At 45.8% G+C, this 16,323-nt stretch overlaps 1 protein-coding gene across 1 annotated transcript in view; it reads right to left on the bottom strand.

The window, feature by feature from the left end:
• MARCO (macrophage receptor with collagenous structure) overlaps window positions 1–15,164 on the bottom strand; it is a 34,173-nt gene extending 19,009 nt beyond the window's left edge. The window contains exons 1-4 of the mRNA XM_059704665.1: window positions 14,993–15,164; window positions 5,118–5,219; window positions 3,920–4,138; window positions 2,555–2,590 (exon numbers count right to left, since the gene is read on the bottom strand). Coding sequence (XP_059560648.1) covers window positions 2,555–2,590; window positions 3,920–4,138; window positions 5,118–5,219; window positions 14,993–15,083 — 448 coding nt within the window. The 5' untranslated portion in view covers window positions 15,084–15,164. The remainder of the gene's footprint in view (window positions 1–2,554; window positions 2,591–3,919; window positions 4,139–5,117; window positions 5,220–14,992) is intronic.
• Between the last annotated feature and the right edge of the window lie 1,159 nt (window positions 15,165–16,323).

The raw sequence follows: 16,323 nt of genomic DNA, 5'->3' as shown, positions 1-16,323 counted from the left end.
GCTTTCTAGCAGGATGCACTTTGGGGGATCCCTGCTTAGGCCATGGGGGAGGGGAGAGACCACAGCCTCCCAGGGGCTGGGGGGAGTCAAGGGGGTGGAGGGCCTGGGAAGGCAAGTGGACGTGAGAGGGGGCCCAGACCTGCAGCTCGTGCTGCTACAGTTGCTGTTTCCTGCCTCTGGTTTCTGGCTCCAAAGAGAGAGAGGGAAGAGAGAAAGACAGAGATAGAAGCTGTCAGAGACTGAGAGAACCGAGACATAGCAGTGGAGATCATCACCATATATATTCAGAGGGGGGGGGGGCAGAGGGAGCCTGTTTGCACCCTCGCACCCTGCTGTGGGGGAGGTGGGCTCCATGCCTGGGGCCGGTGATGGAGCAGATTTTAAAGGGCCGCCCAAACCCACTGGGTTGAAGAAGTTTAAGCATCGATTTGTCAGCAAAGTGACTGGAGTTTGGAACAGCCTCTCCCTAGAGCGGAGGAGCCCCATTCACCCGGCTGGGGCGGGCGTCTGAGCGTGAGCGCATTGAACCCTCTCAAAGCAGCAGCAATGAAGCAAATGTAACAACACCAGCGAGTGCTTACTCAGAGCGGGGCACCGGGCTGAGCACTGTCCTGTTCATCCGTACCTGACGCCAGTCCAGCGGCCCCATCCTCATCCCCATCTCCAGGGAGGGGCGCGGAGCTCGGAGCGGGCAGCGACACGTTCAAGGCCACCCAGCTCCTGAGAGGCCCATCCTCCAAGCCCAGGCTGCTGCCACTTGCAAGGCTGACTCAGCACTCCCCCCGCCCCCCCCATCCCCCCGACCCCCCCCCCCCCCCGCCCCGGCTTGGTCAGGGCCACACTTGAAAAATCATGAGGCCAAAGAGTTCTGCCTGACAACGTTGTGTACGTTTATTTTCAAGATGAAATTTCTACCACTCAGCCACTGGACTGTGTGTGTGTGTACGCTTGTGTGTGTATGTGTGTGTAACTATGTGTATGTGTGTTTGTGTATGTACGCACGTGTGTGTGAGACTGTGTTTGTGTGTATGTGTGTGTAACTGTGTGTTTGTGTGTGTGAGACTGTGTTTGTGTGTGTATGTATGTGTAACTGTGTGTGTGTAACTGTGTGTGTAACTGTGTGTGTAACTGTGTGTTTGTGTGTGTGAGACTGTGTGTTTGTGTGTGTATGTATGTGTAACTGTGTGTGTAACTGTGTGTGTAACTGTGTGTGTAACTGTGTGTGTGTGTAACTGTGTGTGTGTAACTGTGTGTGTGTGTAACTGTGTGTGTTTGTGTGTGTGAGACTGTGTGTGTGTGACTGTGTGTGTGTAACTGTGCGTGTGTCTCTGTGTGTGTGTATGTCTGTGTGTAACTGTGTGTGTGTGTGAGACTGTGTTTGTGTGCATGTGTGTGTAACTGTGTGTGTTTGTGTGTGTGAGACTGTGTGTGTTTGTGTGTGTATGTATGTGTAACTGTGTGTGTGTAACTGTGTGTGTGTGACTGTGTGTGTAACTGTGTGTGTTTGTGTGTGTGAGACTGTGTGTTTGTGTGTATGTATGTATGTGTAACTGTGTGTGTGTAACTGTGTGTGTGTAACTGTGTGTAACTGTGTGTGTGTATGTGTGTGTAACTGTGTGTGTGTAACTGTGTGTGTAACTGTGTGTAACTGTGTGTGTGTAACTGTGTGTGTTTGTGTGTGTGAGACTGTGTGTGTGTGTGACTGTGTGTGTGTAACTGTGCATGTGTCTCTGTGTGTGTGTATGTCTGTGTGTAACTGTGTGTGTTTGTGTGTGTGAGACTGTGTGTGTTTGTGTGTATGTATGTGTAACTGTGTGTGTGTGTAACTGTGTGTGTGTGACTGTGTGTGTAACTGTGTGTTTGTGTGTGTGAGACTGTGTGTTTGTGTGTGTGTATGTGTGTGTAACTGTGTGTGTGTAACTGTGTGTGTGTATGTGTGTGTGACTGTGTGTGTGTGAGACTGTGTGTGCTGAGGTAGGACGCACAGGCAGCTAAGCCCAGGCTTCGTCCTCAGAGAGCACCGTTACTGTCAGGCATTTTCCACGCCACCGCCCTTGACTCTTACAGCAACCCTGCGAGGGAGCACATTTATCTCCATTATTTTCTACCCAGGAGAGTAGCCAAGAGTCCAGAAAAATGAGGAACTGGCTTAAGGTCATGCAGCTAGTAGACCTAGGGCCCAGGCAGGCCAGCCGGACCCACAGGCTGCCTCCCGTCATCACGGTGGCCACAGCCGGAGGCGCGCTGATGCTAAGGGCCAGGTGAGAGGGCCTGGAGAGAGCAGCGATGGGAGACGAAGGAGGTGACCTGAGGAGCTGGGGTCCTGGGGGAGAGGCCCGCTGAGGGTTGCACGGGGCTGTCTTAGACGAGGCTGGATTTGGAGTGATGGTTGGCAAGGACCCATTTCCCATTGAACCAGGGGTTTGTGGAGAGGCGGTGGGGACCCAGGGAAGGTAAGTTGGGGTCAGGTGCAGAGGCCCAGAAAGGCCCCGGCCACAGGGCCGGGGGAGAAGGCTGTGGGAGGGCAGTGGGGGTCGAGTGGAAATGAACCCACCTGGAGCGCCGCGTTCACCTTTGGTCCTGAAGAGCTCTGCGAGGGAAGGAGAGAGGGTTGCAGCCAGAGCTGTGGCACAGCCAGAGCACCCTCTGGGCACGCAGCACTGCGGGGCGGGCGCTGGGCCACAGGAGCCGAGCCCAGCATCCGTCAGGACAAGTCCTTACGAAGGGCCGGGTGTCTTGTTGGTCTACACAGGAGAGCCTGAGGTTCCTGGGAGCCCCAGAGTGCGGGACCCTGAAGAGCACCCCACGTCATCAGAAGACCATGAAGCCAAGCCAGCTGGGCAAGTGCCTCAGGTTAAAGGAAGGGCCCTCGTCCGATCAGAACTAGTCCTTCACCTCCCAAGGGGCAGAGGGACCCTCTTGTGTCTGAGCGCCAGAGCCTGGGCTCTGCTCCCCTGCCACTGTCCCCCCACCTAGAGTCCTCAGGGCTCCATCTGCCCCATTGTTCCTTCCCCTTGTGTCCCCACTGGGCTCCATCTGCCCCACTGTCCCCTCCCCTCGCATCCCCATTGGGCTCTCATCTCTGCTCACTGGAGAGGCAGCAGCCTCTCACGGTCCTGCCCTCCTGGGCCCTGGGTCCTGCACGTGGTCCGTGGGCACAGCCCCTGGCAGAGGCTCACCTCCTAGACCCCAGCACACCCAGACACCGGTCAGAGCAAGGCCCCGGGCTCCAGGTAACAGTGCCAGCCCTGAGGCAGCCAGGTCACACCTAGAAGCTGGATGTGCCTGGATGAGCCCTTCCCACTCTAGGACAGCCTGAGAGAAGGGGGCCAGGGGAAAAGGGGCCCCCTTTGGCTCCATTTCCTCCTGCCTGTAGCCCTACCTGCTAAGCTGGCCTGTCTTCCCTGCAGGCCCAGCTGTCCTTGCCCCTCCATGGTCCCCCCACCACCTGCACTGGCCTGGTGTGCACCAGGACTTCCTGCCAGCCATGGGCCAATATTCCTTGTATGTATGGATGGGGTCCCGGGAGGTACCCCAGCTTCTGTGTCTTACCCGACCTCATAAACCTTCTGGATCAGGCTGACGGCTTTGTCACTCAGACTTGGCCTGTGGCTGGCTGCTCCAGGCGCTGGCTCCTGAGGTCACACTCTGCTTGGGCAGGTTTGTGGCTCCTATGCTCCTGGCCCCACTCCCCCACCACCCTGCCTGCAGCCCATGGGACCTGTGCTTCACGTCCCTCTCATATGGCTCTCACCCATGTCTCGAACCCCAGGGTTCCATACCAGACCAGGGTTTGGGAAGACCCCTTGCCAGGGAAGGAAATTCAGGCCCAAAGACCCTCTTGGGAAAAGCCCATGAACTAGCAGCTCCTACTCTCGTCCTCCTCTGAGGAGTCCCAATCCGGAGGGGAGGGGCAAACCTGGGCTCCGAGTGAAGTTGTCCACCTGCTGCAGCAGGTGCTCCTGCTGGGCGCGGACCTGGCTGAGCTGGGCCTGCAGCACCTGCAGCCTCAGAGCCCCTGCAGGTGGCGAACGGCTGTACGACCAGAGTGAGGGGAAGGACGGGCTGTCCTCAGTGGCCAGCGTTTCGTTGTCAAAGGGAATATCCAGGGCCCTGAGCTGCTCCTGTAGATTCAGAACTAGACACCCACCCACCCCACGGCATTCTTTTATTACCTCATTAAAGCCCGAGGCATTTAGGCATTTGATCCCACTCCTGACAGCTCGTGTTGCAGGTGCATAATTCCTGTGGGCCCTTGTGTCATGTGTATTACTTGCAGGCTCAATCCCCAGTGTGGGGTGTGCAGGAGGCAGCTTATCAGTGATTCTCTCTCATCGTTGATGTTTCTATCTCTCTCCCTTTCCCTTCCTGTCTGAAATCAATAAAAAAAAATATAAAAACATTCTTAATATAATTAAACAATATAGAGAGCATTACAAGAGTTAATGATTTTCTCTCAATACACATGCAGGTGCATAACTCCTGTGAAGACGAACACATGTCCTATGCTGTGGGGACCGGGTGGCACAGAGCTTTAGCTATACCTTGCACATGTGTGCTCACTCCACTCAGGCATGACATTACATGTTCACACTCACATACCCACAGTGTCATGTGCCTGCTCTGGGCCTGAATGCATGACAACTACTGTGCTGGTCTGACTTATTCATGCGTGACCTGAATGTGCATGTGACATGTGTTCATGACATTGGGGCACACGCTGTTCCTGCGTGACTTCAGTGTCTGCTGGTGGAGTTGCTTCATGAACTTCACATTGGGACTGGAACACTTTGAAAGTCAAGTCACACTGAAACGCACACTGATCAGCAAAGCCCCTTCCCACTCAGAGGCAGCTAGATGCAAGGTGCTCACGGCACACCGTGTGAGAGCATTGCACCTTTCACTGCTTTGGACACACACAGGCTCCCGTGTGCGTTCTCTCTCTCACACACACACGCACACCCACACACACATGTGCAACACAACACACACTTCCCCCTTCCACCTCCAGGAGGGGCAGCAGCGGCCCCAGGGCTCTGCACTCAGCTGCAGCTCTGTGGGTCAGGGCCGTGTTCAGTCACTCCCAGAGGGACCAGATGGGACCAAGCCTGCCTTACCTTTCATCACCAGCAGCCCGGTGCCCGCAGAGAGCAAAATCAGACAGGTGACGACCGCGACCATGAAGCACTTCACCCCATTTCTCTTGGTGGGCTTTGGATCTGAAATAACCCAGGGGGAAGGTGGCTACTGTCAAGGGTGGGAAGCAGGGGCCCCACTGCGGCCGGAATCCCCTCTGTGTGAGCGAGCAGAGGGCTCCCGGTAAAGTTGAGTGGAGAGGACACCAAAGGCTTACTACCCTCAAACCCTCCCTCTTGCCCCAGCACAGGAAGTGCCATTGTGGCTCATTCATTTCTATGGCCAAGTGAACCAACACCCATGCCACGTATCATAGCTGGAAGAGGATGGTCCTTAAACTGGTGGCACAGCGCCTGGCCACACGGGGCTCTCGGAAGATGTTTATCAGATGAATTAGTACATCGATGTGTTTGTTTAAAATCCAGAGAAGAGGAGCATTGTTCCCACTTTATAAACAAGGAGAAAGGTTTGGAGAAGTTGAAAAACTTATTAGGTTTTAAGATGCAGACCTGGAATTCATGTCCAGGCAATTGTTTTCTTTGTCTTTAGCTTTTGAAATTATAACAGTAAAACATTCTTAATATACTCGGACTGAGTGGCTCAGTGGTTGAGCATTGACCTATGAACTGGGAGGTCACAACTCGATTCCGGGTCAGGGCACATGCCTGGGTTGCAGGCTCAATCCCCAGTGTGGGGCGTGCAGGAGGCAGCTGATCAGTGATTCTCTTTCATCATTGATGTTTCTCTCTCTCTCTCCCTTTCCCTTCCTGTCTGAAATCAATAAAAAAAATATAAAAACATTCCTAATATAATTAAACAATATAGAGAGCATTACAAGAGTTAATGATTTTCTCTCAACCCCCTGAGCGTCTAACTGAGGAGGTGGACTTGGTTAGCATTCTCGGGTGTGTCCTTCCTCCCATTCCCCTTGCTCTCAGAAACTTAATACCCATATATTCCTAAGTCCAGTTGTTTTTCTTTTAATTTTACATAAATGATATCATACTACACATATTATAGCACCTTGATTTCTGCAATGAATGATTTTCCACGGACATTCCTCAATTGTGTAATACACATGACACAAAAAGGATCAATAAACTAAATAATTAAAATTGTCCAATCTGAAAAACAGACAATCCTCTCTCATACACAAACCCAACCTTAGAGACCTGTGACTCAATAACAAAACACATAATATTGACACCATTTAAGTCCCAGAAAGAATGTGAGGTTGAAAAAATATTCAAAGCAATAACGCTAGCTGAAAATTTCTCAAATTTAGTGAAAGACATAAACCTACAAATTCAAGAAATTAAGGAAGCCTAATCATAACAGATGCAAAAAAAAAATCAATACTAAGATACATCACAAGCAAAATTCAAAGAAAACAAAAAAACAGCAACAAACAGCCTAGATAAAAATAAAATAAAAAATCTAAAGAAAAAGGTAAACTCTTAAAAGCAGCCAGGAGAAAAATGGCACAATGCCTATAAAGGCATACCAACTTGAATGATAGCATGGAGATCAAAATCTGATCTCCATGGAGATCAAATGGGAGTGTGACTTTTTTTTTTTCCCTGTGATGAAAGAAAAAAAATGATCAACCATGAATTTTATATCCAATAAAAATACATTTTAAGAATGAATAGGAAATAAAAAGATTCTCAGATGAACAAAAACTAAGAGAAATTATAGCTAGTAGAAATTGGCAAAGTGGTTTAAAAAGCATGATCCAACTACACACTAGTACTATTTACAAGAAACCAAAAAACCCAAAAACTTCCATTCACATGAGGTAAAAATAGATATAAGTGAAAGAAGAAATAGATAAAACCACAATTATAATTGGGGACTTTAACAACTCACTCTCAGCAGTTGGTGGAAAAAATCAGCACAAGCGTAGAAGAACTGAACACCACAAGGCAACAGGATCTAATCAACACTGATAGACTACCCCCCACCCAGCAGCAGTATACACATTCTTCCCGTGCACCAAGACACTCCATATCCTGGGTCATAAACCAAAACTCAACAAGATGCACAATAAACAAAGTCATATAGAGTATGTTCTCTGCCAGTGGAATGAAAATAGAAACCAGCAACATACCATACAGACAATAGGAAAATACCCAAAACACTTGAAAAATTTTTAAAAACTTTCATTTATTTTATTTTACATTTTTATGGAATTTATTAGGGTGACATTGGTTAATAAAATTATATAGGTTTCGGGTATATGATTCTATAATACATCATCTGTATATTGTATTGTGTATTCACCATCCCAAGTCAAGTCTCTTTGCATCACCATGATCTTCCCCGCCCCCCCACCCGCTTCTACCTCCCCCACCCCCCTTTTCCTCTGGTAATCACCATACTCTTGTTTGTATCTATGAGTTGGTGTTTTTTTTAAACCTAATCCCTTCTCCTTTTTCACCCAATCCCCCTCCCCTCTGAGAGCTGCCAGTTTGTTCTCTATCTATGAGTCTGTTTCTATTTTGTTTTAGTTAAAAAACAAACAAACAAACAAACAAAACACATTTAAATAATGGAAAGGTCACAGAGAAAGTCCAAAAGAAATTAAACAAACAAAAAAATACAAAAAAAGAACTGAATGAAAATGAGAAAACAGCATATCAAATTATAGGATATAGCTAAAGCAGCACCAAGAGGAAATTTATAGGACTAAATGCTTACATTACAAATGAGAAAAGATCTCAAATCAATAAACTAAATTCCAACCTCAAGACACTAGAAAAGAAGAGCAAAGTAAACCCCAAGCAACCAGGAAAAAGGAAACAATAGCTCTGGCTGGTGGCTCAGTGGTTGGAGTATCAGCCCATACACCAAAGGCTGAGGGTTTGACTCCTGGTCAGGGCACATACCGAGGTTATGGGTTCTGAAGTATAGGCACTCCATCTTGTCCCCTTAACTCTATGCTGGGGAAAACTGCTGTTTGAAATTTTCCTAAACATAGATGGTCCTTTGGTCTGTGAATTAACTGCTATTCTTGGCTTCTGTAAACACACTTGCTCGAATATTAGGGAAAATAAGCTCAATTATCTAGCCTTGCAAGCTGCTCTGCTGCTGTCCCTGATTGCTCCTAGCCAGGTGTCTTTTAGTTATCTGAATTATGTTGTACTCAAGGTTACTGAATTGTGCTATGTTAAAGGCTACAAGCTTCCTGCAAAATATCTCCCAATACAAAGGGCTCTTTGTAAAGCCTGCAAAGGGTCTGGAAACCCCATATTTGGGGGACAAAGAAACTGGGAAAGTATAAAGGGAAAGCTGTCTCCAAATTGCTTTGCTCAGACTTTGAGAGACAACTCCTCTGAGACCACTAGCGTAATAAAGACTCCAAAATTCGGCTTACTGATTGATTGATTAAGGTGTCCTCTGTTTAGCTCACTGATTTACAATATAATAGTTCCATCTTCAATCAGGGCACATACAGGAGACAGCCAACCGAAAGATGTTTCTCTCTCTCTCTCTCTCTCTCTCTCTCTCTCTCTCTCTCTCTCTCATCAATAAACGTATCCTTGGTCAAGGATTAAAAAAAAAAAGATCAAAGCAGCAATCAATTAGATTTAAAATAGAAATACAAAAAATAAAGTAACAAAACAAAATGCTGGTTCTTTGAATAAAATCAATAACATTGATAACGCTCTGGCAAGACTGACAAAGATTTTATTAAAAAGGTACGAATCATAATATCAGGGATAAAACAGAGGCTATTACCACAGACCCTGCAGCCATTAAAAAGAAAATAAGAAAATTACTAACTCTATATTTACAACTTAGAAGAAATAGGGTCAATTGCTCAAAAACATAAGCTATCAAAACTCAGTCATATGAAATAGATAATATGAATACCTATAATTATTAAATAAATTTAATTTTAATTTAAAAATTCTGAAAAAGAAATAACCAGGCCCCGATGATTTTATTGGAGTATCTTGACAAACCTTTAATAAAGAATAAGCATCAATTTTACACAATCTCCTATAGATAATAGAAGAGGAAAGAGTACTTCCTAACTCTTTTTTTTTTTTAGGTCAGGAATACTCTGACATGAAAATGAGACAAAGACAGTACAAGAAAAGAAAAAAAAATCAATGTCTCTTATGAAATTTGACACAAAAAATTCTCAATAAAATAAACCATGTCAAGCAATGTATAAAAAGAATTTATATATTAAGGCTAAATAGGATTTCCAGATATGCAAGCCTGGTTCAATATACAAAAATCAATCAATATGATTCACCAAATCAACAGACTAAAGCAGAAAAATTACATAACCATCTAATTGCTGCAGAAAAAGCAGTTGACAAAATACAATTATAATAAAGCTCTCATAATTATAATTCATAATCTCAACTCTCATAATAATAAATTCATAATAAAACCTCTCAGAAAACTAGAAATAGAGAACTTCCTCAACTTTAAAAAAAAAGGAGCATTTACAAAATATCTAAATGTAAGGATTAGGAAGTCTTTTCTATCAAAAGTTATAGTTTAGATATTAGCTACATTTCCCTTTTATAACCTCCCCTCCGTTTTGTACTCAAATCAATCCGGCCTCCCCTCCTGGAAGACAAAGGCACAGTGCTCCCCGTTTTCTGGCAGCAGTTAAAGCCTAACAGGGCATTAATCCCGCAAACATTCCTGTGGGAGACAAAGACATAGTTCTGCACCACTTCCCTGCAGGCATTTGAAACAGCCCCCATCCCTGCTGCACCATCCTCCTCAGGTTAGACCAGGGGCTCCCAACCTGGGGCACATGCCCCATAGGGGGGCAGTTTGATTTTTAAGGGGGGCAATTTGAGAATGAGTTATTAACAGAGAATTTTTTGCATTTCTTATGGTTCCAGGGGCCTCATATATAGTATATAAATATATATTGTGACATATTTATGCATTTCAGTTCTCTTATATGTTTTGAAACTTTGTTACTTTTTCATATCACTTCATATTATTATTATTATTATTTTTAAACAATTTCTTAGTGATTTCTTCCTCAGTGCTTCAACTGTCCTTTTGTTCTTTTATTTTTCTCTTTCATGGATGCCATGTTCTTTGGAAGCTTGTTTAGACCAAGGTGATGGCCTTTTAGGCTTCCCCCACATGAACAGTTCACTTTTTGAATAATAAAAATTATATGTCACGGGCGGGGGGGGGGGCATCAGGATTTTAGAGATGCTTATGTGGGGCGTGGCCAAGAAAAGGCTGGGAACCACTGGGTTAGACATTCAACCAGATTGTGAAACTAAGCCCTTAAGTCAATCCAGGTTCAGTGCAGTAACCATCATGGATAAAAGGGAAGCGGACTTTCTTGCTTTGTGCTGCCCATTTTTGTTGCTGGTTGCAGCATCCTTCTGCAGAAGTAAAGTGCCTTACTGATGCATTTTCGAGTGACTGTTTTATTCCCACAACATCAATTAAGAGCTTTTTCTAACATAAAGCTAATATGATAAATAATGGTGAGACAGACACTTTCCTCCTAAGATTGGGAACAAGATGGGGATGTCCTCACTCTCTTACTCAATCACATATCTACAAACTACTAGAAAACATGTGGAAATCAAAATTAAAACACGATGGCATTTACAATCACTCCAAAGAAAACAGAATATCTGTCTATAATAACAAAAGTTTAATATGCTAATTAGACAGGCAGAGTGGCTGGGGTGATCAGGCAGGCAGGCAGAGGTGGTTAGGGGTGATCAGGAAAGCAGGTTAGGGGTGATCAGGCAGGCAGGTGACTGGTTAGGGGTGATCAGGCAGGCAGGCAGAGGTGGTTAGGGGCAATCAGGCAGGCAGATGAGCAGTTAGGGGCATCAGGGAGGCAGGCAGAGGCAATTAGGGGTGATCAGGCAGGCAGGCAGAGGTGGTTAGGGGCAATCAGGCAGGCAGATGAGCAGTTAGGGGCATCAGGGAGGCAGTCAGGCAAGTGGTTAGGAGCCAGCCATCCCAGATTGCAAGAGATGTTGGAGCAATTGGGCATCAACAGGCAAAAAACCCACAACAAAACACACACCACAAAACAAAGCAAAACAAAAACCTGGACCTAAACTTCATATTTTATGGAAAAGTCAACTCACAGTAAGCCATAGTCTTAACTTTAAAATGTCAAACTCTACACCTTTTAGGATTAAGCATAGGAGAAGACCCTCAGATGAAGAATTCTTTGACTTGAAACCAAAAGCACATTCAAAAAAAGAAAAATTGACAATTTGGACCTCAATAGAATGAAATAAGTTTGCTTTTCAAAATACTCTTTAAGAAATGAAAAGACAAATTACATACTGAGAGAGAATATTTGAATACCACATATCCAGCAAAGGACTTGTAAACAATAAAAAACCCAAATCTAATTAAAACATTGGCAAAAACAGGAAGAGACGTGTCACCAAAGAGAGTGCATAAATGGTTAATAAACACACAAAAAGATATTCAACATCATGAGCCACTAGGGAAATGCAAATTAAAATTACAATGAGGTATCACTATCATACATCTATCAGAGTGGCTCAGGTAAAAATAGTAATAATACCAACTGCTGGCAAGGATGCAAAGAAATGGGGTCAGCTGCACATTGCTGGTGAGAACGTAAAATGTTACATCCACACTGGAAAAATAAATCAGCTGCTTGTTGCAAACCAAACATACACTTAGAATCCAGCAATTGCACTTTTGGGCATTTATCCTACAGAAATAAAAACTCATGCTCACACAAGAATGTTTACTAAATAGTTATGGCAGCTTTCTCTGTCATAGCCCAAACTAGACACAACCCAGGTGTCTTTCAATGGGTGAACTGTTCAACTGTGGTACATTCACATCAAGGAATGATCATTGATGACAAGAACCAACTATTGATACACACATCACCTTGGATGAATCTTAAGGGATTATGCTATGTGGGAAAAAGCCAATCCTAAAACAGTTACAAACTGTGCAATTCCATTTATAGAACAGTCTTTAAATAACAACATTATAGGATCGGAACTCTGAGTAGTGGCTGTGGGAGATGATTGCTGGTGGGGGAGTGAGGAGTATGTGTGGCTACGAAGGAGGAGCATGAGAGATTTTGGTGGTGATTGAACTCACACTCTGTACCTTTGGGTGGCAGTTACACAGATAAGCACATGTGTTAAAGTGGAAAGAACCATATCCTCACACAGAAATGAGTGCATGTACAGCTAATGAACTCTAAATAAGCTCTGTGGGTTGCACAATACCAATTTCCAGGCTGTGATATTGTGCCACAGCGATCCAAGATGTCATTACAGGAGCAAGCATGGGGTGGTCACAGAGACTTCCCTGTACATTTTTGTGCAACATTCCATGAATCTATAATTATTTCTAAATAAAGTTAAAAAAAATTCTGCAGTAAAGCCAGATGTTTAAAAGTTCTTGAGAAATAGTGACACGACAAAGAAAAAGTCAGAACAATGAACAAATAGTAGTCACATCAGCAGGGCTGACCCTGAATGGACTCCGGAGTTAAGGTGTTGGGAAATTTTTTAAATGATCTGTAGAGCAAGGCCCATGGCTGGGAGCCAAGGCCTAATGTTAATTGAAACGAATACCAGCCCTGCCAGGTGGCTCAGTTGGTTAGAGCGTCATCCCATACACTGGAAGTTGCAGGTTCAATTCCATTCAGGACACATACCTAGGCTGTGGGTTCAATCCCCAGTCAGAGCCCATATGAGAGACAGCCAATCAATGTTTCTCTCTCATATTGATGTTTCTCTCTCTCCCTTCCTCTCTCTCTAAAAAAATCAATAAAATAATATAATCAGGTGAAGATTTAAAGAAAAAAAAACAAAATTATAACTTTCCTACCTATATTTTTTTGGGTTTTCTCTGTCAAGAAGAATGTTCTTCAAAGATGAGGAAAAGATAGATGCAGATAAACATAAATTACCAGGGACTGAAGTGGAGGGACTGGAAGACATGGTGCATACTTGCAACAAGTAGATAAGTAGGTCCTGGAGACCCAATACACAGAACAGTGATTATAGACAACAGAACTCCATTATAAAGATCAAACTTGCTGAGAGAGTAGGTCTTAATTGCTTTCAACAATAGAAGAACTGATAATCATGTGATGTGACAGACATGAGAGGTCACTATGTTACAGAGCCCCATAGAGATTACTGTCCATAATGGCACTCATCTAGAAAGTTCCATTTGTTTTAGGATCTCTGTACAAGAAGACAGGCAGTCACAAATGCACTTAGGAAAATAGTCCTTCCATCCAAACTGGAGTGCTTTTGTTTCTTGGTTAGCTGTTTAGTAAGAGGCATCCACAACCTAAGTCAGTAATCTGGGATTGCATCTCCCTCACTTGCCGGTCCTGCCATTACAGTCCCTCTGATTCGACTTCTAATATTTCCCAGACCACTCTCCCTTTCCTTCTTCACAACTGCCTCATCTGTCGCTGTCACGCGCCTCTGTCCTCAGCATTACTCTTACCAGCTTGTCTGTCTATGATGGTGAGTAATCTGAAATGCACACCAATACCTCTCAGCCCAGCTTCAACCCTTTCAAATTGGCCCTAGTCTCAATCCCCGCTGAGCTTTCCCCACCCAATTTTGGTCCAACAACATTGAGCTGTCTGTATGTTTCTGAATACTCCTCGCGAATATATCTTGCACATATGGTTCCCTCCCCACCCCAGCCACCACACCATTTCCTAACTAATCCCCTTTGTCCATTAATCTCAGCTCTGACCTCCAGGGCCCACACCAGGCTCCTCTGTAATGTCCTGTGCAAGTATCCGTTCTAGCTGGGGGTGAACTGTATAGAAGTAGTTTACGGTGGGCTCGCCCTGCCAGTGTCCTGCCACCACCGACAGGACTGTGGGCTCCCTAAGGCCAGACGCTGCATTTATTGGTGTCTGTTTCCTCCGTGCTGGGTGCAATGCCCAGCAGGTAGCAGGTGCTGAATATGTTTGACCGGCTGACTTTGTTTGAACACTTCAGTATCTTAGAGGTCATATCGCCAGAATGCTGCATTCCCCAAAGTTCTGAACAGCTGGCAGTTAAGAAAGGCATTCAGTAGCACGGTTCCTGCACTGCCGCACCCCAGACCCATCATCTTTGTCCCCCGAAAATCCACCCACAGAGCTGCAGTCATTCCAGAGAAGACTGGGAGTGGGAAAGCTGACCGACTTGGAAGATGATTTGCAGAGGATGCTCTAGAATGGCAGACCAGAGCTCCCTGTGGGGAGCACTCACCTGTGACTTTAAATGCTACAAATTCTAGAAGATTTAAACGATGCAACACCCACGTAACACCGAGCAATATAAATAAATAAAGACAACAGAGTTGACTGAATTTTTAAAATCTGAGTTTAACCTAAACAAACTAAATATGAAGCTAGAGAAAGCACTCCCCAGTCAACACAACAGCTAGAACAGCAGTCACCTTAAAGCGTTTCGAAGGAATGCATGAAATAAATATGAGGCACTTGGCTTCTATTCTGTGGAAGCTTCTCACTCCTCTTGCATTGCCATTTCATCACACAACCTGTGTGTCTGACTAAGACACTAATAAGAAGAAGGGGTGCAAAAAAGAAGAAGAAGAAGGGGTGCATAATGAGCATTAGCATTAATCTTATAGAAATGCAATTGACAGAAATTGTGAAGCTTGAAAAACCCTACTATATGCTGAAAATACAGCATCCTTCATTAGCGTGACACAAATTCTCTATTGAAGCATTCCGGGAATGTATTAGTGGGAGTCTGTGATGCCACCCCAGACTTTCTATGGCATCTCCAGTCTTCATCACCAACAGAAAGCCTGCCTCGCCAGGCAAGGTCGTCACTGGGGATTGGTACTTTACCATTGATTTCGAAGGACTCCATCGTAGAGAACATGGTGTGGTCCAGAGCAGCTGGGCACTCTTCCTCCTTGAGAATTTCCTTTTGTTCCATCGCTAAGCTTTATAGGCGGTCAAAGCCCTGAAGCCAGCAGAAATGCGTCCCTCCTGGGGAACCACTCGGGGAAGATTGTTCCCATTTGCCTGGTTGTAGATCACACAGCACTTCCCTTTGGCTCTGACTTCTGAATTTGCAAAATGTTTCCTGCCGTGATCAGGACCGGGCATTTCCCAGAAACAGGCCATTCACGTGTGCAGCTCCTGCTTCGTGCAGCTGCTTGTCAAGGGGAGATGGGGGGGGGGTAGGCAGCTTTCGGCACAAGTCCTTGCTCCCAGGCTCCTGAGAGCGGATTGCTGATTACCCTGGAAGGCTGTTCTCTACCTCCCCTTTCCTACCTGAGCCCAGACCCAGCCCACACTGAACTCTCCCTCCCCTGTCTCCTGCTACTCTTGGAGTTCATCCTTGCTACTCAGAGTGCGGGCCACGGACTGGCAGCAATGGCTGCGCCTGGAAACTTGTTAGAAATGAAGTCTCAGGCCCTATGTAGACGTGCGCTTTAACAGATCCCCGGCTGATGTATGTCCACATTAGCATTGCCGAGCACTGCTCTATGCCACACCGTTTAGCATGCAGCTACATTTCCCCTTACAGTGTTCTCATGTCCCATGTGTGCACCCGTGTGCACGTATGTGCTTGCTCTGGCCCCAGTAAGAGCTGAGATGCTTGAGGGGAGGTTGTGTGGGGCAGTGGTTAAGGCACAGACCCTAAGAGCTGAAACGCCTGGGTTCAAATTTCACCTCCTCCACATAGCAGCCATGTGACTGTGGGCAAGCCGCTTTAGCTTTAGGTGCCTTACGTTCCTCATTTGTAAAATAGGAAAGGTTGCAATAATTATTATGCATGTTAAATGAATGAAATCAGGCAAGGTGGCTAAGAGGTGCCTGGTGGGCAATGAGCACTGAGGTGCTGCTGCCCGTTAGCGCTGGAGACACTGACCGTGCAGGATGCCAGGGAGATGAAGGAAACAGCCTCTGCCCTAAGGTGCGCTCTAGTCTGCAGGATGGAGGTGAATTCCAGAAGATTTCTGCTAAGTGTGGTGGGAATGGAAGTGCTGGAGAGGACGGACGTGGCCCAAGGGGGAGGCAGGGGTGGGAATTCCACGAAGAGCTTCCAATCAGATCTGGCTTTAGCGGGATGACCACAGGTTTGCCTGGAGAGCAAGGAAAGACAGGGCCCCCGGCAGGAGGAATGGCAAGCGCAGCTCACATGGGTGGGAACCCTGGCGTCTGGGCCA

Source organism: Myotis daubentonii, chromosome 7, assembly GCF_963259705.1.
Source record: "Myotis daubentonii chromosome 7, mMyoDau2.1, whole genome shotgun sequence".
Taxonomy (NCBI): domain Eukaryota; kingdom Metazoa; phylum Chordata; class Mammalia; order Chiroptera; family Vespertilionidae; genus Myotis; species Myotis daubentonii.
The sequence above is the reverse complement of the archived record's forward strand: the minus strand, read 5'-3'. Positions and strand labels throughout refer to the sequence as shown.